General features: G+C 43.0%; 1 protein-coding gene and 1 long non-coding RNA gene across 4 annotated transcripts in view; one reads left to right on the top strand and one right to left on the bottom strand.

Moving 5' to 3' along the window:
* The window catches only part of LOC141219705 (uncharacterized), a 186,940-nt gene that overhangs the window by 63,598 nt on the left and 98,338 nt on the right, over positions 1–25,004 (top strand). The gene's annotated exons all lie outside the window — the stretch shown is intronic.
* Positions 1–25,004, bottom strand: part of RPS6KA1 (ribosomal protein S6 kinase A1) — a 177,679-nt gene that overhangs the window by 86,959 nt on the left and 65,716 nt on the right. Inside the window, exons 3-4 of one of the 3 annotated variants that reach the window (XM_073666160.1) lie at positions 17,401–17,556; positions 16,310–16,426 (exon numbers count right to left, since the gene is read on the bottom strand). The exons of 1 other annotated variant lie outside the window; for it this stretch is intronic. In XM_073666160.1, the coding sequence (XP_073522261.1) occupies positions 16,310–16,426; positions 17,401–17,556 (273 nt within the window). The remainder of the gene's footprint in view (positions 1–16,309; positions 16,427–17,400; positions 17,557–25,004) is intronic. One more of the 3 variants, XM_073666161.1, reaches the window with a different exon arrangement.

Here is a 25,004-nt window from a genome sequence, read left to right as displayed (position 1 = left end):
ATGGGGAGTATGCATACCAGGATTGGGGATGAGGGGTGCCATACATAGCAGGTTTGGGGATGAGGGGTGCCAAACATAGCAGTATTATACAACACTTCCTTCCAAATCAGGGCCCTCCTATCATCTGTTCACACACTCCCAGGTACTTAATAGACTTCTGTGTCTGTACTTGTTCACATACTGGTTGGTGACTTGTTCATTTAGTATTATGTGATTACCCTATTTATTACACTGATGCTTGACCGTACAACACAAGCAATTGTTACCATCCACCTTTCGTGTCTCCCCCATTTCCTCATAGATGGTAAGCTTGCGAGCAGGGCCCTCTCTCCTCCTGGTATCTGTTGATTTATGTGATTATTGTTATTCTGTAATGTCTTTTATTGTCTGCACAAGTCCCCTCTAAAATGTAAAGTGCCGCGAAATATGTTGGCGCTATAGAAATAAAAAATTATTATTATTATTATTATTATAATACATAGCAGGATTGGGGATGAAGGGGGCCATACATACCAGGATGGAGAAATTTACCAGTAACTGCTGAATTTTCCACCCTCGGCTTATACGCGATTCAATAAGTTTTCTCAGTTTTTTTGTGGTAAAATTAGGTGGCCTCTGGTTGGCTTATACTCGAGTAAATACGGGTAACTCAAAACAATGCTACAAAACAGAAGAATCAACCTGCTTCTGAAATACATATTTAAATGCGGGGAATCCAGAAATGTAATCAGTTTTTTTTTTTTAATTGGAAGTGGTTCCAGAAATATGAATTTTATTAAGAGATTTCAATCGTAAAATAATGCATGTGCTAGAAATCCAAGCGGCCAAATTAATTCTTTAGCATAAAACACACAAATTTTTTTCATTCGCGTGTGGCCAGGGTGCCTTGTATATTATACACTGCACCTATTTGCCCTTGCTTTTATTAAAGCCAGAGCAAATAAACACTTCCGTAATGTCATTTATTAATTATGACAACTTTGTTGTTTATTGTGTCAAAAGGCTGAAAGTACATAGATATGGGTAATTTGAGTTAGTTTTTATTCTGTAGAGCACACTTTTCTAGCTTCCGAAACGTATTTATTTGTTTCAGAACTCGGGCTGCTAGTATTGATTATACAACTGTATCTTGACTATTTTTTGATGAACGGCTAAAATGCCAAAACTTGTGTCATTGTCCAAATATTTCTGGACCTAACTGTATATGGTGCCCTTCTGTTATGAAATTAGTTTGACAGATCCATACACCAGTGCCTCAGTATTGACCCGACATGACATTTACTTAGACTGAACCTGTTAAAAAAGTTATCACCTACTGAAAAGGTTCAGAGTGGTTGTAGAAGCAGAATGTTGTTTTTTTTAAAAAAAAAACAAAACAAAAAACTGTAGCGTTGTCCCTTTTGCTCAATGTGGCAAAATACATTTAGGCTGTGTGCCCACTATGCATTTTTCAAGCGTTTTTGCTGCGGAATTTCCACAGCGAAAACGCTTAAAAACCGCTTGGTAATATGTGCCCCATGGTCCCCAATGATAATCCGCATGTGCTCTGCACATGCTGTGGAAATTTCCGCTGCGGATTATCATTGAGGAAAAATCCACAGCACGTCCATTAATTTTGCGGACACGCAGCGTAATCGCCACTATTGACTTGCATTAAAACGCATATTATCCGTGTCAGCACATTTGCACACACGGATATTATACGATTCTATGTGCGGATGGTACCCGGGTCTGGAGAAGAGGAGACTTTCCTCCAGACCTGGGTACCATAGAAACTGTAAAAAAAAGAATTTAAAATAAAAAAACAAAGATTATACTTACCTTCTGATGGCCCCCGGTCTCCATAGCGATGCGTCCGGTCTGTTGTATGGGTCACGGTGGTGTGAGGACCTGCCATGATGTCATTTAGTCATGTGACAGGTCATGCAACCGCTGACGTTGGCGGTCGTGTGACCTGTCACATGACTTAATGACGCATTGGCAGGTCCTCACACCACCGTGACCCATACAACAGACCAGGCAGAGAGGAGAAAATACCGGGGGTCATCGGAAGGCAAGTATAATCTTTTTTATTTTTTACCATTCTTATTTTTTTTTTTTTTAACTATTACTTGGTCACACTATATAAATCCATGCCGCTTGCATGGATTTATATAGTGTGACCAAGTTGTCAAGCACTTTTCCAAGTGATGCTAAAATCGCCTGGAAAGCGCTTGATAACCCGCATGCAGAAATGCATGTGAAGAACGCTTCACAAACGCTTCTACCTGGCAGGAAAAAGACATTTAAAATCCACATGCGTTTTTTCCTGCCAGGGAGAAGCGGAAAAAATATGCAACGTTTCTGCATCGTGGACACTTAGCCTGATAACCAGGACGTACAGCCAAACCCTATGTAGCATATTTATAGATTCTTGCCAAAACTTTCTGTGCACGTTGAGCTTGCACAGAAATGATTTTCCACATTTATAGCTAGAGGCAGACATCTGGCTAGGCTGTTCAGTGTCCTTGTCTTTGATATATGACATGCATTTCTATCATTTTAACCCCTGCAGTTAAAAACAGATATACTGTAGTTAAGTCTGCTAAAACATGTTCCTGTAAATTGGCATGTTTTAATTGCCTTTTAATGCTGTTGCTTCATAAGAGTAAAAAGGTGGCATCAGTGGGCTTGGCCGACAGGCTAATGTGTAGTTTTACAGCATACGTAGGATACTACACTGTTCACATTTCAGTATATGCTATACGCTGATGCATAGAATAGCACAATTAAAGTCAATGTTGTACGGATGCAACTTTATCACATCAAACTTGAGCACAGTTACAGTGGGTACGCAAAGTATTCAGACCCCTTTCAATTTTTCATTCTGTTTCATTGCAGCCATTTGGTAAATTCTAAAAAGTTCATTTTTTTCTCATTAATGTACACTCTGCACCCCATCTTGACTGAAAAAAAGAAACAGAAAATGTAGAAATTTTTTCAAGACCCTTTGCTCAGACACTCATATTTAAGTCACATGCTGTCCATTTCCTTGTGATCCTCCTTGAGATGGTTCTACTCCTTCATTGGAGTCCAAATGTGTTTAATTAAACTGATAGGACTTGATTTGGAAAGGCACACACCTGTCTATATAAGACCTCACAGCTCACAGTGCATGTCAGACCAAATGAGAATCATGAGCTCAAAAGGAACTGCCCAAGGAGCTCAGAGACAGAATTGTGGCAAGGCACAGATCTGGCCAAGGTTACAAAAGAATTTCTGCATTACTCATGGTTCCTAAGAGCACAGTGGCCTCCATAATCCTTAAATGGAAGAAGTTTGGGACCACCAGAAGTCATCCCAGACCTGGCCGTCCAGCCAATCACTATCACTGCAGCCCTCCACCAGTGGGGCCTTTATGGCAGAGTGGCCCTACGGAAGCCTCTCCTCAGTGCAATACATATGAAAGCCTGCATAGAGTTTGCTCAAAAACACATGAAGGACTCCCAGAGTATGAGAAATAAGATTCTCTGGTCTGATGAGACGAAGATAGAACTTTTTGGTGATAATTCTAAGCGGTATGTGTGGAAAAAAACAGGCACTGCTCATCACCTGCCCAATACAATCCCAACAGTGAAACATGGTGGTGGCAGCATCATGCTATGGGGGTGTTTTTCAGCTGCAGGGACAGGACGACTGGTTGCAATTGAAGGAAACATGAATGCGGCCAAGTACAGAGATATCCTGGATAAAAACCTCTTCCAGAGTGCTCTGGACCTCAGACTTGGCCGAAGGTTCACCTTCCAACAAGACAATGACCCTAAGCACACAGCTAAAATAACAAAGGAGTGGCTTCAGAACAACTCTGTGACCATTCTTGACTGGCCCAGCCAGAGCCCGGACCTAAACCCAATTGAGCATCTCTGGAGAGACCTGAAAATGGCTGTCCACCAACGTTCACCATCCAACCTGACGGAACTGGAGAGGATCTGCAAGGAAGAATGGCAGAAGATCCCCAAATCCAGGTGTGAAAAGCTTGTTGAATCATTCCCAAGAAGACTCATGGCTGTACTAGCTCAAAAGTGTGCTTCTACTCAATACAGAGCAAAGGGTCTGAATACTTATAACCATGTGATATTTCAGTTTTTCTTTAATAAATTTGAAAAACTTTCTACATTTTCTGTTTGTTTTTTTTCAGTCCAGATGGGGTGCAGAGTGTACTTTAATGAGGAAAAAAAAATAACTTTTTAGAATGTACTAAATGGCTGCAATGAAACAGTGAAAAATTTAAAGGGGTCTGAATACTTTCCGTACCCACTGTAAGTTTAAGTCTTCACGGAAATAAAAAACAATAGTAATACTCAACTGCAGGATAAATGGGAGGGGGCTAATCTTTATTGGTCTAGGTCTCACACAAACTGACAGGGATTATGCACCTGTCCGATTCACTGGACTAGGATGCACGCACGATACCTGCTAATATAGAATGCATCTTGGCAAGCATCTGCCAACATAATGTTAGCAGCACCACTCATTCCTGATGTAGAAGGAAGTGGTCCTGGAATACCCCCTTTAAGGTCAGGTGTAAATTACCCATTAGGACAGTCATGCACGCCACTTCAGATTTGATGATAAAGACAAGATACAGGTTCTTTTAGCTAGCAGGCAGAAAGCAATCACCCAGCTTCTGAAATTTTTATTCACACTTAGATATTACCATAAATTGCTTGTTGGGAGAATACTACTATAATTTCAAAAACACTTTACGGTCCAGTTATAAAACAAAAAATAAAGCCATTCTAATCATTGAGTCTTAATGGGGTTGTCTAGTACCACTATATTGATTGACTATCCTTAATATCAGATAGGTGCAGGTGCGACACCTGAAACCCCCGTTGATCAGCTGTTTACTGTGACACTTGCAGAGCAGAACAGTGCGGCTATGTCAACGGTATAAAGGCCGTAGCGGGGTACTGCAGATCCACTCCTATTTATTTTAATAGGGGCAGATGTGCAATCCCCGTTCGTGCAGCACAGCAAGTGATCACATCTGTCCAAAGGCAGAGGGAACAGCTGGTCAGCAACAGTGCCGAGTGTCGCACACCCACAGATCTGAGATTGATGGCCTATCCTAAGCACAGGCCATCAATATAAATGTACTGGACAACCCCTTCAATACTATTGGCCTTGGGCTACATTCACACATCTGTGTGCTACCATTCCAAGGAAATTGACCAATTTTTTTTTCTCTGGCGTCATCATAGTTGCTTTAGTTTTTCTCATACTTTTTTTTTTTTTTTTTTTTTAAGTTTTCTGAAGCAGGTAGACTGAACTTTATCCATTGACTTAATGTAGCAGTTAAAAAAGGATCAAACTAGGACGCAAAACTGAAGAACAAAGTCTTTCTTCCTAGTTTCATCAACTGAGTCTCATGGATCCCCACAGACATTAATGACCAAGTCTGATCCACAAATCGGATGAGAGAAAGACATGTTCAGAGTCTCATGGACAGGAGACATGGACCTGTTTTTATAACGGAGGTGTGCATGTCTCAATGAAACTGTAGGAGTCAGTGTGCTGTCCGAGAAAACGCAGACAGCACATAGATGTGTCACACGGATGTGTGAATGCAGCTTTTGTTATAGTCTCCTTGATCTTGGATTTAGCCATGGTTATAGTCTCATTGTAATTGAATAGCTACCGACAAATTGCATCAAATGATGAAGCCAGAAAAAAGTTTAATATGATCAACAATAATAAACTGTATTAACCTATTAGTTCAGCCTATTGAAAGCAACAAAAAGTCCATAAAATATAAACATAGGGTTACAGGAACTGTCCAATTGATACGTTTAATGCCACTGATTTGTTATTGCAGAGCTTCCAATAAAGAAAAGGGTTCTTTACAGACAGCTGACTTAGGACAAGGAGCTATGGAAGGCCCTAAGCTAGATAGTTCGATATATGGCAGCAAGTCAAGCAGGACTAAATACAAATTAGTGCTAGAATAAAACAAAATTATATATATATTTGATCTGAAAAAGGCTCAACTTGTATCTATTCTATTACATTACATTATACTGCTCTGCCTAAAAGGTCTCCACGCTCAGATGCAAGTTGCCCAAAGCGCCGATTTCGGTGGGACCAGACGACACTATCTATAGTGTATGACTCTCCACTTATGGCAAATGATGGGGGGATGGGGAGAGATCAGGTAGGTTGGTTTCAACATGCTTAAGGGCTCTGTCACACCAGCGTTGTATTTTTTAGCAGATAGCACTAGGACCAATGTTATTCAATTGGGCAGTGCTGGTTCCCAATTTTTATTTCACTGTCTGTAACAAAAAAAAATCACAGCATGTCGCGATTTCTCTTTGATAATCGGATGCCCAGTACCCATTCACATCTATGGGTGCATGGAACACATCGGGCTGCACTCAGATGACATCTTAGTGCAATCAGCTTTCCGCAGACTCACAAAATGGAGAAGGTGGAGATTTTTTTTCTTCATCTTCTCCTCATAGTGTTCTACGGTTCTCACATCCGAGAGAATCCGATCACACAATGCTGACATTCTGATGACAGTTTGAACAGAGTATTATTTGCACAATCGGCCTGATTCTCTCGGATGACAGAATCTACAGCCATCTGACCGTAGCCTAATTCTTATTTCATGTGGGAGAGAAGCCGCTTCCAGAGGAGTCTGCTAACAATTTAGTCCTCTCTCCCCATTGAAAAAAGACGGATTTTGGTAAGAACTTACCTGTAAAATCCTTTTCAGCAAAGGAAGGAAGGGAGACACAGATTCTCTACTTCGTGGGTAGGCGGAGCCCCATAGGATAGTCACCTCAGATTGGAAAAAGACGACCGGCCCCTCCAATATATAGGCTCCTCCTACTCCCATGTTCATCAGTCCGTACACAAGCTAAGGAAGAGCAGACCAACCAGCAGAACAACATATCCCCTTCTGAAATTTCAGAAATGAGAGAAAACAGGTTATGTAATAGAAACACACAGTCTTAGGCATACCCCATTGGACCTGACAACTGTGTAGAGCTGGCGAAACTGGAAGGAGAGCCGTAGAGCGCTAAACCCAGTCCAGAAGATCGACATCAGGAAGGAGACGTGCTGCATCTAGAAACACAAAAAAACACTTCTGCCCTGGGAGGGTGCTGTGTCTCCCTTCCTTCCTTCGCTGAAAAGGATTTTACAGGTAAGTTCTTACCAAAATCCGTCTTTCAGCAGCAGAAGGGAAGGAAGGGAGACACAGATTCTCTACTTCGTGGGACGTCCTAAAGCAGTACCTACTTAAGGGTGGGAAATAGAGGCAGAAGCTTCCATACCCCAAAACTTAGGCAAGAGCGCAAACCGTGCTAAAATAACGGAAAACTAAGTAAAGGGATAACTTAAATTACCGCCGCCTGCAGGACCCTGCGTCCCAGGGCCGCATCGGCTGAAGCACTTACGTCCACCTTATAAAACTTAGTAAAGGTGTGAACGGAGCGCCAGGTGGCCGCCCGGCAGAGCTGCGCTGCCGAGGCCCCCTGACGAAAAGCCCACGATGAGCCAATGGCTCTCGTGGAATGAGCTTTAACTTTAACCGGACAAGGCTCGCCCTTGAGCCGGTACGCTTCCAGGATAGCTGAACGGATCCACCGAGCTATCGTGTCTTTGGAAGCACGTTGACCACGCCGACGACCTACCGGAATTATAAAAAGAGAGTCCGACTTCCGAAAACCTTGGGTGATCGTAAGATAGAACTTCAATGCCCGCAATAAGTCCAACGAGTGCAAGGCCCGCTCCCTTGGATTCTTAGGTCCTGGACAAAGAGAAGGCAACACAATGTCCTGATTAATGTGGAATTGTGACACTACCTTAGGCAAAAAATCTTCACGAGTACGAAGCACCACGCGATCTGGAAAAAATTCCAGAAAAGGAGGTGAGCAAGAAAGTGCTGCCAATTCTGATACCCTTCTCAAAGAGGTGACTGCCACCAAGAAGGCCACCTTCCAAGAAAGTAGTGAAAGTTTAGCAGAATCCATAGGCTCAAAAGGCCTATGCTGAAGGGCTTCCAGGTCTAGATTAAGCCACCATGGAGCCACAACTGCCCTCCGTGGCGGAAACTGACGTGCGACTCCGCGAAAAAAAGAGCGCACATCCCTACGAGAGGCAATAGCCTTCCTAAAAAGTGCAGAAAGAGCAGATACCTGTCCCCGCACCGTACTAACTGCCAAACCCCTGGCCAGACTAGATTGCAGAAAAGCAAAGAAGTTGGGGATGGAAAAAAACCTCGGGTTTCTTGAGGATCCAGAACACCATGAATAGAAAGACTCCCAAGTTCTGTGATAAATCCTGGACGTAGCTGGACTCCGGGCCACCTGCAAGGTAGCAAAAAAGAAGCAAGACAAAAATATATCTCATACCCTACCATAATTATATATAAATGTAAAGCAAAATTGCATAATAAATATAGGGTACTTAGTGAACTATTTTTGATCAAAAAAAGTATACAAGCCGTCCCACCAGCGGCAAGGTGACCCTAAATTGGGACGGTACCTATACTGCCTATATTAAAAACCTTACTGTATATCAAAGTTGAAGTAATGCATATAAAAGGGTAGACAATTTGTTGAGCTGATTGGTATATATGTAGCTTACCACGGGCCTAGGTGGTCTGGAGTTGGGACCCGGTCCTATTTGCTTTACATTTATATATAATTATGGTAGGGTATGAGATATATTTTTGTCTTGCTTCTTTTTTGCTAGTGTGAACATGCCTCTGTTTCTTGTATGTCTGCCATCTTAGACCTCAGTTCACATTGTCTGTTTTTTTGACTTGTTTGCATTCTGTGCAATTTAAGGGTGTGGCATGCCCTTTGTTGAGCTGATTGGTATATATGTAGCTTACCACAGGCCTAGGTGGTCTGGAGTTGGGACCCGGTCCTATTTGTCTACCCTTTTATATGCATTACTTCAACTTTGATATACAGTAAGGTTTTTAATATAGGCAGTATAGGTACCGTCCCAATTTAGGGTCACCTTGCCGCTGGTGGGACGGCTTGTATACTTTTTTTGATCAAAAATAGTTCACTAAGTACCCTATATTTATTATGCAATTTTGCTTTACATTTATATATAATTATGGTAGGGTATGAGATATATTTTTGTCTTGCTTCTTTTTTGCTAGTGTGAACATGCCTCTGTTTCTTGTATGTCTGCCATCTTAGACCTCAGTTCACATTGTCTGGTCACCTGCAAGGTAGCAATGACCTCGGGTGAAAAACCGCGACGGGTCAAGATCTCGGTCTCAAGAGCCACGCCGTCAAACGAAGGGACCTCAGGTCCGGATGACGAATGGGCCCTTGAGTGAGCAAGTTCGGGCGAAGGGGCAGCAGAAACAGAGGTGCCGCCTGAAGAGACACCAGCGTCGAATACCATGTCCTCCGCGGCCAGTCTGGTGCTATCAGAATTATTGATACCCTTTCGAGTTTGATCCGTCGGATCACCAGAGGTGACACTAACTGGGGTCTGAGATTTCAGCACAGGGTAACTGTGCACTGGGTACATGAGCACTGATAGTCTGCAGCCTGCATTTATGATTGCACTTGAGGCATAGACTGATTATATTATATATATATATATATATATATATATTTTATATTATATTATATTATATTATATTATATTATATTATATAATATATTATATTATATTATATTATAATATAATATAATATAATATAATATAATATAATATAATATAATATAATATAATATATATATATATATATAATGGCGTGCTGTTAAACTGTGACTTGTGTTTTCTCTGCCTGTTGTTTGCCACCTCCCGTGGAGAGGGGAAGATAAAGCCCTTCTGATTACTAAAAAGACTGGTGTTAAACTGTTTACTGCAATGTGATTTGATTGATGTTAATGCCACTCAGGATATATACTTGTAAACCTGCAAACCACCCCAATTGATCGGTTCATTATTTACTATGGCTCACTGTCTGCTAAATAACTGTTTTTAATTGTTTGTCAGCATATATGTAAAATAAATGGATTTATACTTTTTCACAAAAATTGCTGCATGTGTAATTACTCTGTCTTTCTAAGTAAAATGCTTAATAAGGAGTTAGCATGATTTATATCAAAGTCTGGTTCTTTTTGTGGTATATTATAACGGATCACCAGAGGTAGTAAGGATATCGGCGGAAACGCATAGATCAGCTTGAACTGACCCCACGGGGCCACTAGAGCATCCACCGCCACCGCCTCCGGGTCCCTGTACCTGGACATGAACGTCGGAACCCTGGCGTTCAGCCTGGATGCCATCAAGTCCACCTGAGGAGTCCCCCAACAGGAACACAGCAGAGAAAACACTTCTGGATGGAGACTCCATTCCCCAGGGTCCACTTGCTCGCGACTGAGGAAGTCCGCCGAGATATTCAACACCCCTGGAATGTGAATTGCAGAGATTGCTGGAACTTTGGACTCGGCCCAGACCAGGATCCGAGAGACCTCCGTCATGAGACTGGAACTCCTCGTCCCGCCTTGGTGGTTGATGTACGCGACAGCCGTAGCGTTGTCCGACTGGATCCGGACCGGTAGACCGCTCAATAAGACCGCCCAATGTTGGAGGCAGAGAAATATTGCTCTCAACTCCAAAATGTTGATCGGGAGAGACGACTCCTTTGGCGACCAGACTCCCTGAATCCAGAGGTTGTTCCAAACTCCCCCCCAGCCTGTCCGGCTGGCATCGGTTGTCACCACCGACCATCTCGGAGGAAGGAAGGATTTCCCCACGGATAGAGTCTCCGGACGTAACCATCATCCAAGAGATTCTCGCACCCTGCGGGAGATAATGACCGAGCGATCCAGAGAAGTTAGCGATCGATCCCAATGGGTCAGAATAAGGCTCTGGAGATCCCGGTAATGAAATTGTGCAAATGGTACTGCTTCCATAGTTGCCACCATTTGACCCAGAAGGCGCATGCATTCCCGAAGGGACATTGACAGCGCCGACCTCATAGCCTGGACCAGAAGACGAAGGTTCGTCTGTTTGACAGGAGGTAGGGACACAACTGCCCGAACAGTATCGAACTGCATCCCCAGGAAAAGAATGGACTGTGCTGGCTCCAATGACGATTTTTTCCAATTGATCAGCCACCCGAAGTCCATCAGGTACTGAAGGGAGAGATCGCGAGCCGCTATTGCCTCCTCCGCTGTGGGTGACACTATGAACAGGTCGTCCAGGTAGGGGAGGATCGTAACCCCCTGTCTTCGAAGAAGCGCCATGAGAGGAGCCAGAATTTTTGTAAAAACCCTGGGAGCTGCGGCCAACCCGAAAGGCAGGGCCACAAACTGGTAATGGGTTTGACCTATAGCGAAACGCAAGAAACGCTGGTGAGCCCTGCCGATAGGGATATGCAAATAGGCGTCGCGGATGTCTATGGACACCAAGAAATCGTACTGCGACAGGGTCGCTATCACCGATCGGAGAGACTCCATGCGGAACTTCCGTGTCCAGACGTAAATATTCAAATCCCTGAGATCCAGCACCGGACGAAACTTGTCCTCCTTTTTGGGGACCACAAAAAGGTTGGAATAAAAATCCTTTCCCTGGTCTTCCGGAGGAACCTGAACCACCACACCCAGCTGTAGGAGAGAGTCGACCTCCTGAAACAGTGCGGCAGCCAGTTTTGGCACGGACGGAATGCCCCTCAGACGAAACCTGTCTGGAGGCAGCGAATGAAACTCTATGAAATAGCCTGCCGACATAACCCGTGTCACCCAGGCGTCTGCTATGTGGGTTGCCCAGATCGACCCGAATTGTAGCAGACGACCTCCCACCCGAGAGCCCTCGGGGGGATCCCTGGCGTCAGTCAGCCTTAGCGGACTTTTTATCAACCTCCCGTCTGTCCTGAAGGGACCGTTGCTTCCAAGGAGTACAAGATTTCTGGGCGGATCTGCCGGAGGATGAGGGACGACCCAATCTCCAAGAAGGCTGACTGAATCGTCCCCTGGCCCGAAAGGACCGAAGACCTCTGCCGGGCCCTGTCCTGCTGGCTGTGGATGCCACTGCCTTTTTCCCAGGCAGAGTAACATCCTTAGCTTTAGCTTTGGCAATTAGTTCCGAAAGATCTGAACCAAAGAGCTGACCGCCCTTATATGCCAGATTAAGCAATACCTGTTTGGATACTGCATCCCCGGTCCACTGTTTAAGCCACAGAGCTCTTCTAATCGTGACTGCCGAAGCCTGAGCCCTGGACAGAATTGAAGCAGTGTCCAGTACTGCATCTCTGCCATAACACATAGCTTCTTCCATTCGCTGAAAAAGCTTTTCCACTTCTGAACGCGAAGTCCCATCCTGCCACGCCGCACGCAGCTGATCCAACCACCGCAGAGAAGCCTCACCGGCCCACATGGCCCCCAAGGCCGCTCGGAAACCATGACCCGCGGCTTCATAGATGGATTTCGCCGCTGACTCCGATCTTCTGTCCAAAGGATCCTGAAGATTGGCTCTCCCTTTAACAGGAAGCAGGGAAGACTTGGTCAGCTGAGACAGAGATATATCCACCTCAGGAGAGGGAACCCAATTAGTAACCATCTCCTTGGCACAGGGATATAGGGCATCAAAAAAACGCGTTCCTCGGAAGCGTTTATCCGGACACTGACGCTCCTTCTCCACCACTTCGTTAAGTTCCTTATGCGCAGGTAATGTAGAACGAACACGGCGCGTCTTCTGATACAGACGGCCCGACCTAGACGGTCTTGTCGGCTCTTCAGACAGCTCTAATACTTCCCGCATGTCCTTAATAAACCCATCTACGCGACCAGAAAGAGAAACAGAGCGATCCTGTTGATCCTCCTCTTCGGACTCCGAAATTTCATCAACCGAATCTGTTGGTGAATCCGAAGCCTCTGATGCGCTCTGCGAGGGAGACAACGCCACCATAGTCTTGCGGCGCTTTTTACCTCGTGGCATTGGGTGTGATCTAGCTGACACCCACTGTCCCAGGAGACTAGAGAGACTATCAATGGAGCGAGTGAGCGCCTCCACCTTAACATCACTGAGCGTTGAACTTGATGTAGTAGAAGGCCTGAGTGTATCAGAGGCGTGCGACTGAACCTGAAACGGATCAGGAGACCGATCCGCACTCCCAGGCCCCTGATCCGACATGCCACCCACACCAGATGCCAGGATGTACAACAAGGATGGCAAAAAAGTGTGAAAGCTGCACAGCCTGTTTTCAAAACTCACTTTTTTTTTTTTAATTTAATTTTTTATATATATGCGACAGGCTCTGAAGGGTTAAAGCTCACCCTTAGAAAAGAGCTACCCCAGAAATGCCGAGCAAAAAATCAATAGGGGGAAACTCCCTTAAACACCATGTGTTTCCCCTAAAGTTCCACTTTTTCAGAAGGGGTTAACATCACAGCAACTATAATACTACACAGCCTAAAAGGTCAGTGAAGTAAATAGCTTTAGGAGAGAAAGCGGCAGTGCTCCTGAGGACTCCTAATAGGTAGCCTGGAGAGACAGCATTGACAAAGAACCCCTGCCAGAGGCAGAGGGGGACTCACCGGTACTGCGGCGACCGCTCCTCCTAAGTGTGTGGACGGACGGGGAGCAGAGAGCAGGAGGCGCCGCTGGACGCCGGAGGGAGAAGCAGGGACCGCCAGCGCACGCTCAACCAAGCGCTTCCTGCCTAAGTAATGATGGCAGGAAGCCAGGAGACGCTAAGCCACGCCCCCGCTAGGCCACGCCCCTCGCCTTATTCAAACAGCAAAAATGAGGGCAGAAAACTTCCTACCTCTATGAAGGCAGGAAGCAAGTCAATAAAAGCAAGAAAACGCGCGCCAATATAGGGAGCTTCCTGCCTCAATGAAGGCAGGAAGCAAAAACGAAGAAGCATGCGCAAATAAAAAATAAAAATTGCTGGCCTCCGTCTCTGCTCCCCAGTCAAGGCAGCGTCTGAAAGACAAGAAACACACAGGCAGTACGCTTGCCGTAGCCGTCAAAGATACGCTTTAGACCAAAGAGCATTTACCCGGCTGAACGCCACAGGGATCCTCAGGGATGTGTGGCGCCATGGTCCTTTGCTCCCCCCTATGGCGGAGCACGCAGGGACCCTCTCAGATGTGTGGTGTGCGCCTCCGCCAGGGAGCGCCCTGTATCCCCCGGGGCCGGCAGGCATAAGTGGGAACCTCCTCAAGGGGTACACAGAGCTGCCAGGGGAGGGTCAGGGGTCTCAGCAGCGCCGAGACCCCCAGAGACCTCTAGACCACGGGGGGTCCAGGACTCGCTGGATATAAAATAACAACTCTTCTGAGGAGCTGCCGAAGCAGCGACTATCCTCTGAGACCTCAGATAAAAAGACTGATGAACATGGGAGTAGGAGGAGCCTATATACTGGAGGGGCCGGTCGTCTTTTTCCAATCTGAGGTGACTATCCTATGGGGCTCCGCCTACCCACGAAGTAGAGAATCTGTGTCTCCCTTCCTTCCCTTCTGCTGCTGAAAATGATACTTCGCTCAAGCTGAGTGAAACAAATAGCTATATTGTTCAGCTAACAGTTATCTAAAGTATATGGAGTCATGAACAGATTGAGGTCCTAAGCAAGGGACAATTATCACATTCATAAGCCATTTAGGTCACCTCCTTTAACTGCACCCTAAAGCAAAAATCATATTTAATTCTTAAAATTTATCGTAAAGCAAGCCATTTTATAAAACACCTGCATCATTTTTTAACACCATCAGTAAAAGCAATGTTTTATCTGTTACAAGGAGGCACGGTTTTCACTTTCTAAATGTATTGTAAAGAGTTGACAAAAAAGATGCGATAGAGCTGCTGCAGCCCACTAACATAGGACCATTCATATACGCTGCCCCCCAGAAAACACATACCATATGTTAACCATTAGACCTGCATATCCTAAAAGAATTACTAACATGTGAAGTGATAAAATACTATTGAAGCAAAAGTCCAGAGTCAGTGACCTATTATATAACGTGGAACGGCAGTCATTACATTTTTTCCCATTTCAAGTTAGAGATAAAAGATATCATGTTACGCAAACCTTTGCAGTTTGTACAAAGGTTAATGTGGCACACCTATATTCAGATAAGTCTAAAGTTGGAGGACCTTCCCACATTTACATGTTCCTCCAAGTGTAACATTCTTGTTGGAGGTTCTCCCTTCTGTTTTCTATTTTTCCAATGCAAGCTGTTCTAGAATTCAGTCTTCTATAGCATGTAAGGTACATACAAAGGTGCTGGTCCACAGCAATATTCTCAGATTCCCATCCTCCTTGCCTGCAGGATTTTACACATCCCAGTTTTCTAATTAAATTGCATACTTTCATATAATCAGAGTTTAGTGATTACACTATCCCCAAAAGGTATGCAGTATCAAATAAAGATATGTGTTGTAATCAGCGTGCTCAAACATGAACGACTTCTGCATATTCCTTCCTACCTTATCTAAAAGATATTTCAAAAGGAATGACCCTGGAATGAAAAGTAACAAACAAGCAATCCCAAAGTAACAATAAAGCACTGATCCAAAGAGAATTAAATTATGTTGGAACAGAGCCTCCAGGCTCAAATGTGTACACTGCCCAAGCTTCTTTCACAGATTTCATCACACTCCCCGAGAGAAAAAAAAATAAATAAATCACAGCATGCAGCGCGGTTTTTATATCTGGAAAAATTCGGACACCAAAATAGAACATGAAAGCACCATCCAGTAGAAGCCAACAAGGATCGTCGGGTGCTGTTGAGGGTCAGCCTGCTCCTATGACACAATAGAAAACCGGAAATGCTAATATGTGAATTGAGTCAATACAAAATCAAATTTTAGAGCAAGTAAACTTTCTTATTTTGTGTTGACCAATTCTTGTACCCAGATTTAGTGTTGCAAGTAAAATTGATACAAGCATAATGATTCTGTAACTTTATCTTCATTGTCAAAGCTATGTTTTTACCTTTACTGTGGGAAATACTGTAGTATACTAGGATGTCATGAATATCTAGATTTATTGGTTTAAAGAGATGGTCTGGCACTTAAAAAGTCTTTTCTAAATATCTACCTTTACATCCTAACCAATTTTGTAATTAGCTTTATTATAAAATACTCTACATGTCTCCCTATCTAGCTAATACCTAAATGTGTTTTTTTTTTTTCACTCTTCCTATGAGGTTTCGTTTGAGAGGAGTCTCAAACAGGACGCCACAGGAGGCCGGTGCTGCACTCACTTCCCTGAAGCATCTATTGCCCATCCTGGAACAGCACGTCATCAGGGGGCAGTGCTGCAGTCACTTACTACAATTTCTTGCATCACCGTCCTCTGTCCTGCATCCATGGTCATGGCAATAGAATCTGTGGGAGATGTGAGCGTATTACTCGCACTCTGCTGCTTCTTCACCGCCACTGCTTCTACCTGTGAAAGAAGTCTCAGTCAGGGAATGTAGATAGAAGTAGTGAGTGACACCAACGCAGTAGCGCTGCCCCACAGCTTCTAGCACTGCCCTCAAACTAATAGTCATCGGGGAGTGTGATAGAAGCAGTGCATTACACCAGTGTCGCCCCCTGATGACGATTTGTTTGAGGGCAGTGCTAGAAGCTGTTGGGCAACATTGGTGTCTCACAAAGCTTTATCACCTCCCCCTGTTGAAAATTAGATAGAAGCAGAGAGCAGGCACGTCGTTCCCCTTTCCCACTGTTTGAGACTCCTCCGGACCAATCTAACCCTATGTTCACACCACATTGCAGCATATGTTTTCTGCATACACAGGATACCAAAAGTGTGTCTTGCAGTATGTTTGACATACCTTTCATTTAATATATTTGTGATAGAAGTCAACAGGTAATGTACAGTTCCATACACTGGGAACATGTAAATAAAAAAAAGTCTAAGTGGCGCCAGAGCTGTATCAAGCCGATTGCTAGTTTGAAATCCTCACCATATGCCAAATACATACAGTGGTTTTCTGCAATCAAGCAATTCTACGAAATGTTCCTACAACTACAAGCCAAAACTGTAGTCTCATCTTCACACTGTACATTGATGTCAAGCAGTGGTTAGATAGTAGGTACACATTGCATTGACACCAGGATGACTTCATTCCTCTTGTCAATTTATCCATAAATTTCACAGAGGGAAAACAGAGGAATTGCAGAGTTCTAAAAAAAATATTTTACTGTAAACAATATTTACGCAAAACGGACTTGCAAGAAATGCCAATAAGGGCGGAGTTGTATGGCTGCCATGTAACATTACTTGTTGCTGGCGGAACGTTTGGCCAGGCACAGTCACAGCTTCTCTTTGCAATAACAGCCAAGGATTCAAAAGCTGTAATAGCAGGTATCATCGGACTGCCTGCGCCTTGAGGAGACAAGCCCTTTAATGTTTACCTCTTTTACACATTTCTGCTTGAATATTAGTTTCAAAGTGTTTTTCTTCCTTCTTTTACAATGCAGAACGGTTGTACAATGCAGTAATTGCCATAGAAAGAAATTAAACAGCAAAAATCGATCAGACCATGGACGGTTATTCATCTGTACAGAGACCTATTGCACAATAAAAAAAATAATAAAAAAAAAAGAATACTACTTTCCAGAGGTTAATTGAAATTAAAATGAAGGTCAAATTCACACCAGACAATAAATACATGCACGATAATAAATCATGGCCACAAACACCAGGGGAAGGGATTTGTAAAAGTTCACTTCATCAACATAATGAAGTAGTAGAGAAGTTGACGTATACCTGATTGTGCTGCTGTGTAGAATAAGTGGCTCCACGTTTGCAGTTGCGCTTGGCCCTTGTATGTAGTTTGATGTGAGAAAGAGACCAGTACGGACTCGAAACGTGTAATAAAACGGCTTGCATCACAACTACAAGCGTGGAACCACTTATTCTACAGTGCAGCGTGGTCAGGTATACGTCAACTTCTCTACCATTTCTCAACATTTACGAAGAGGAAGGACCACTTATCTCTGCAGACATGACTGTAGCAGCTTAATTTTAGACAGGCAATAGAGTTGTGACACAAATCAGGTGAGCATCACTCTCACCCCCCACCCACTGTTACCACACTATCACCTATCAGTGCCCTTGTCTCTTTTCTTTTCCACTTCATCAACATTAGTATAGTCTGAATGCCTGCAGATAAAGTCATTTTTCACAAGTGGACCATGGGCAATGTACCCGGCCACTATAGCGGGTACACTTATTTAGAGTAAAATAAGTATATTACCGCTAGTTTATGCTGTACTAGTGCAAAAACTATTCCAGTTTTTGGATGAATGTACTATGCACCGTTTTAACACCTTTCCATTTTGAAAGTACAGATTCCTTAAAGAGCATTTACAGGAATGAAGCCCCTCTCTTTCTTTAGTTTCCTGCCACTGAGGCAGCGGTAAAGGAGGTGGTTGGCTGTAATGATCCAGTAACTTGATCACATAAAAGCTTTATGTCACCTCCTGCTGTAAGGAGCAGGATAAGAGGAGGCCAAGATAGGATCAATATCCATCAAATCTCCCTTGGTTTCAACTGGAGACAGACACTGCAGCTTCTGCCCTCCTCCCAGATCCAACAGCATTGACAAACATGGGCACAGAAGTCCTTGTGGCTTTTCGTACAGCTGATATATTCCTGTACAAGCCCAGACATACATAGCTTTTCATTTTTTTCAGTTCTCAGAAATGGACTTGTTTGGAACTGTCTCACATTGGCTAAGAATGTGCTCTGCAATAGTGAATCATTCATTTTCCAACACTAATGGCCTACTAAAACAAAATATATATTATATATTATATATATATATATATATATATATATATATATATATATATATATATATATATATATACACACATATATACACATATACACACAGTGTATAAATACATACATAGACGGCACAAATGTAGGAGAGAGGAGAACATTCAAAGAGCACTAATGGAAGTTCAGCTAATGATGATCAATGTTCCCCAATGCTCCACAGCAGTGACCATTCCATGTGATAATACTGATATGTCCCCTGTTAATCATGCTGAATTATTCCTTTTTGGAAGCTATTGAAACATATTTGTCTACCGCTCGCACACATTAATGCTGCAGTCTTTGCTTCTGAAAAAAAGAAAAAAAAAAAAACAACAACCATCTTTTAGCAGAAAAGAGCAATTAAATTGCAACCGTGGAGCTAGATGTGCTAGTCATCTCATTTTACTGCAGAACAGGAAACAAAAGCCTCATTTCAATTTCTTCCTGATATAACAACTTTGACAAATGTGCCAAAAGAAAGCTTTATGAAGAGAAACTACACATTAATATTTCAATGGTCTGGAATAATTCACTGCGACAAGGGGCTGACCCCATGAAAGTGAAAGTCGGAAAACATAAAAAGGAGATGCCACATAACTGGATTTTTGATGGGCCTCTCTCAACCACTACATATGAATATGTCAGTACAGTACTTCTGGGTTTAAACTAATTCTACGATACTACCTATAAAAAGTAACATCATTAGTTTTATTCTTGGAAAACTAAGTAAGAAGATAACAGAGCTCTTCATTCCAAAGATTGTTGGGAGCATCAGTTGAAAACAGTAGTTTTCTACACAAAGATACAGTTAGGTCCAGAAATATTTGGACAGTGACCGAATCTTTGTGATTTGGGCTCTGCAGGCTACCCTGTTGGATTTAAATATAAACAACTGAGATGTTATTGAAGTGTAGACTTTCAGGTTTAATTAAAAGGGGTTGATCAAAAATATCCTGGAAAATGTTTAAGAAATGCAACCATTTTTCTACAAAGCCTCCCCATCTCAGGGGCTAAAAAGTCACTGGACAAATTAACTTTACTACAAATAAAATGTTTATTTTTCATGCTTTGTAAAGAATCCTTTGCAGGCAAGGACTGCCTGAAGTCTGGAAGTCATGGATCTCACTAAACGCTGTGTTTCCTCCTTTCTGATGCTTTGCCAGGGCGGTACTGCAGCTGACTTCAGTTGTTGCTTGTTTGTGGGTCTTTCGGCCTTAATTTTCTCTTAACATGTGTAATGCATGCTCTATGTAGTTCAGATCTGGTGACCGATTCAGCCATTCCAGAATATTCAACTTCTTTGCCTTAAACTCTTGGGTTGCCTTCACAGTACAGTGGAGAAAATAAGTATTTGATACACTGCCGATTCTGCAAGTTTTCCCACCTACAAAGAATGAAGAGTTCTGTAATTTGTGAGACAGAATCTAAAAATAAAAATACAGAAAATCACATTGTATGATTTGATGTTTACATAATTACATTTGCATTTTATTGCATGAAATAATTATTTAATACAATAGAAAAACAGAACTTAATATTAACTTAATACAGTAAGCTTTGTTTGCAGTTACAGAGGTCAGACATTTTTTGTAGTTCTTGACAAAGTTTGCACACATCGGTGTAGGGATTTTGGCCCACTCCTCCATGCAGATCTTCTCCAGATCTTTCAGGTTTAGGGGTCGTCGCAGCGCAACATTGAGTTTCAGCTCCCTCCAAAGATTTTCTATTGGGTTCAGGTCTGGTGACTGGCTAGGCCACTCCAGGACCTTGAAATGCTTCTTACGGAGCCACTCCGTAGTTGCCAGAGCTGTGTGTTTCGGGTCACTGTCATGCTAGAAGACCCAGCCACAGCCCATCTTCAATGCTCTTACTGAGGGAAGGAGGTTGTTGGCCAAAATCTCACGATACATGACCCCATCCATCCTCCCTTCAATACGGTGCAGGCGTCCTGTCCCCTTTGCAGAAACGCACCAAAGTATGATGTTTCCCCTACCATGCTTCACGGTTGGGATGGGGTTCTTGGGATAGTACTCAACCTTCTTCCAATCACAGCGAGTGGAGTGGATACCAAAAAGTTATATTTTGGTCTTATCTGATCACATGACCTTCTCCCATGCCAATCATCCAGATGGTCATTGGCAAAGCTCAAATGGGCCTGGACATGTGCTGGCGTGAGCAGGGGGACCTTGTGTGCCCTGCTGGATTTTAATCCATGACAGCATAGTGTGTTACTAACGGTAATGTTTGAGACAGTGGTCCCAGATCTCTTCAGGTCATTGACCAGGTACTCCTGTGTAGTTCTGGGCCAATTCCTGACCAGCCTCAGAATCATCCTTACCCCACGAGACGAGATCTTGCATGGAGTCCCAGACCAAGGAAGATTGACAGTCATCTTCCATTTTCTAATAATTGTACCAACAGTTGTTGCCTTCTCACCAAGCTGCTTGCCTATTCTCCTGTGGCCCATGCCAGCCTTGTGAAGGTACAATTTTGTCCCTAGTGTTCTTAGACAGCTTTTTGGTCTTGGCCATGGTGAAGAGGTTGGAGTGTGATTGATTGAGTGTGTGGACAGGTGTCTTTTATACAGGCAACAAGTTCAAACATGTGCAATTAATACAGGTAATGTGTAGAGTAGGAGGGCTTCTTAAAGAAAAAAAAACTAACAGGTCTGTGAGCCTGAATTTTTGCTTGTTGGTAGGTGATCAAATACTTATCTCATGCAATAAAAAGCAATTTAATAATAATAAAAAAAAAAAAATAAAAAAAAATCCAGACAATCACATTGTAAGATTCTGTCTCTCAATTGAAGTGCACCTACGATAAAAATTACAGACCTCTCCATTCTTTGTAGGTGGGAAAACTTGCAAAAGCAGCAGTGTACCAAATACTTATTTTCCCCACTTTAAGTTTTGGGTCATTGTCCATCTATACTGTGAAGTTCTGTCCTATCAACCTTGCTGCATTTGGTTGAATCTGAGCAGAAAGTATAGCACTCACTTCAGAATCCATTAGACTGCTTCAGTCACATCATCAATAAACACTAGTGACCCAGTGCCATTGGAAGCCATGCATTCCCATGCAATCACACCACCATGCTTTACAGAAGATGTAGAGTACTTTGGATCATGAGCCGTTTCAAGCCTTCTTCATACTTTCTTCTTCCTATCATTCTGGTACAGGTTGATCTTAGTTTCATCTGTCCAAAGAATGCTTTTCCAGACCTGGGTTGGCTTTTTTTAGATGTTTTTTTTATTTTTTTAACAAAGTCTAGTAAGGCCTATTTTTAAGGCTGATTAATGGTTTGCACCTTATGGTGAACCCTCTATTTGCTCTAATGAAGTCTTCTCTTTATGGTAGACTTAGATAATGAAACACATACTTCCAGGAGAGTGTTCTTCACTTGGGTGGATGCTGTGAGGCTATGTGCCCACGATGCAGAAATGAAGCAGAAAATTTCTGCAGCGTTTCTGCATCTCCCTTGCCAGAAAAAACGCATGCAGATTGTGCATGCGTTTTTCCTGCAGAATACACGCGTATTCACATGCGATTATGCATGCGGACTACAAGCACTTTCCAGGCGATAGCATCACTTGGAAATTGCTTGACAACTAGGTCACACTATATAAATCCATGCAAACAGCATGGATTTATATAGTGTGACCGTAAAAAATAAAGCTATACTTACAGATCCCCCGCCGCGTGTGCTGCCGCGTGTGTTGTCGCGCTCCTTCCGGGTTGCCGGCATATCGCGAGACAGCCTGCGGTCACATGACCACGATGTCATCTCAGGTCCGGGAAGATAAGCGCTGCCAGCCGGCCCGCGAGAAGGTAAATATAAACTTTATTTATTTTTTTATTTTTTTTTTTTCACAGGTACAATGGTACCCAGGTCTGGATGAGAGTCTTCTCTCCTCCAGAACTGGGTACCATACGCACATTTAAACGCATATAATCCGCGTGTACAAATGTACAGACACGGATTATATGCGTCTCAATGCAAGTCAATGGCGGCAATTCCGCTGCGCTTCCGCAAAATTAATGAACATGCTGCGGATTTTTGAGCGCCGCAGAAACGCTGCGGAATAATCCGCAGCATGTGCATTGACATTGTGGAATGCCATTGAGGACCATGTGGTGCGGATTACCGAGCGTTTTTGATGCGTTTCCGCTGCGGAAATTCCCCAGCGGAAACGAATGAAAAACGCATCGTGGGCACACAGCCTGAAAGGGTTTTTCTTCACCATGGGAAGGATTCTGTGATCATCCATCTTTGACGTCCAGGCCTTTTTGAATTCCCAAGCTCGGAAAAAGGGATGTAAAAGAGGTTTGATTTTGTAATGAAATCTTGGCAGTCTATTGATGATCCAGTAGTAGGTCATCTCAAATTCTAAAAATCACATACCGTGGTGAACAATGCTTTAAGAGACTGACAAAAATTTTGTTTTTCACAAAGTATGCAGCTCCAGTGTATTTAGATCTTTTAGGCCAAGTTTCTATGGTATACTGAAGAACAACCCCAAATCCAAAAAAGTTGGGATAATGTGCATTTTATTCACAACACAACATGGAACACAGATCAGTTGGTGAAAGTTAGACAGCTTTCCATTTCATGTGAAAAAATTAACTCATCTAGAAATTGATGGTAGTAACACATCTCAAAATAACTAGGATGGGGTTAACAAAAGGCTGGAAAAGTAAGTGGTACTAATGAAAAATAGCTGGAGGATCAATTTTCAACTAAGCCACATGACTGTATAAAAAACCAGCACCATAGAGAGTCTCTTAGAAGCAAAAATGGTCACAGGTTCACCAGTCTTACCCACTATTGACATCTGTCAAATCACACCCCACAATTGTGCCTAATCCCCAATGACTGCCAAGAGCCAATACAGGATGCATGGTCACTGTTGCACTTATCTAATATTGCTGTGTGTTGGCAATGGGGGATATTTGTTTTAAGTCAAATTGGGATTAAATTTACGATTGCATAAGTATACCTAGAGCAGAGTACAAATGTAATTAAAGTACTGGTAAATCCAACTGTGACAGGCACCATCTTTTCTACACATAAATGTGAATTGTTCTAATTTCCTTGAAAGAACAAGAGTGGTATACTGGGACTTAAACTGCATTATATTTCACAGTGTTCCTGGACTAGTGACATTAATTATAGTAATGAGCTTTGATGAATTTGTGTACACAGAGCAGCTTTCACATATGCAAATGCCTCTTCTGCTAAAGAAGAAAGAAATCCATAGAAAAGAAATTAATGTGCATTTGTCAGCAGGGCTGTGGAGTCGGTAAGCCAAACCTCCGACTCCTCAATTTCCATGACACCGACTCCACGACTGACTCCCTCACACATGGCTCATGTTTACGTTTAAGTGATAAATTTACTGTAGTAAAATAGTAACATCAGGCTTTTAATCATTATGATACAATAATCAAGCCATTTAGACAGAACATAAAATATATTTATGAACCAAAAGGAAAAAAAAAACTAAAACATCAAGCATACAGAGACCACATATACTGGACTATTGATTTATGCACAGTTTATTGAAAGTTTACATATGCTTTAAGAAGTACTTTCCTTAATCCTGCTTTCCTGTTCACTCCAGAAGTTCTGAGATGAGTGCAGGCATTCCTTCCCTGTGTTTGTTTTTTTCCCCTTATCTGTAGAGGAGGAACTTCACTACTTATGTACATAAACTGCAGCACAGATTCATCTCAGCTAAAAGTCTAGACCCTTTAGGCCCCGTCACAATTAGCGACGCTACAGCGATCCCGACAACGATATGACCTGTCAGGGATTGTTGCTGCGTCGCTAAGTGGTCGCTGGTGAGCTGTCAAACAGCCAGATCTTCCCAACGACGCAGCAGCAATGCAGCGATCCGTAACGACCTATATAAGGATGCACGCCTATGTGTTTCTGTGTCTGAGTCATCAACAAGGTCGTTGGTAAGGTGTCACACACAGCGATACATGCTACCCAGCGGGGCCTCAACAATCAAAGAAATGTCCAGACCATTCCGACACGACCAGCGATCTCACAGCAGGGGCCTGGTCGCTGCTAAGTGTCAAATGTAGCGAGATCGCTACTGAGGTCGCTGTTGCGCCACAAAACTTGTGACTCAGCAGCGATCTCGCTAGCGATCTAGCTTAGTGTGACGGGGGCTTTAGATCAAGA

The sequence above is a fragment of the Phyllobates terribilis genome, unplaced genomic scaffold (assembly GCF_046119375.1).
Source record: "Phyllobates terribilis strain yellow unplaced genomic scaffold, ASM4611937v1 Scaffold_2__4_contigs__length_985480577, whole genome shotgun sequence".
Taxonomy (NCBI): Eukaryota; Metazoa; Chordata; class Amphibia; order Anura; family Dendrobatidae; genus Phyllobates; species Phyllobates terribilis.
This window is presented reverse-complemented; position numbering and strand designations above follow the sequence as displayed.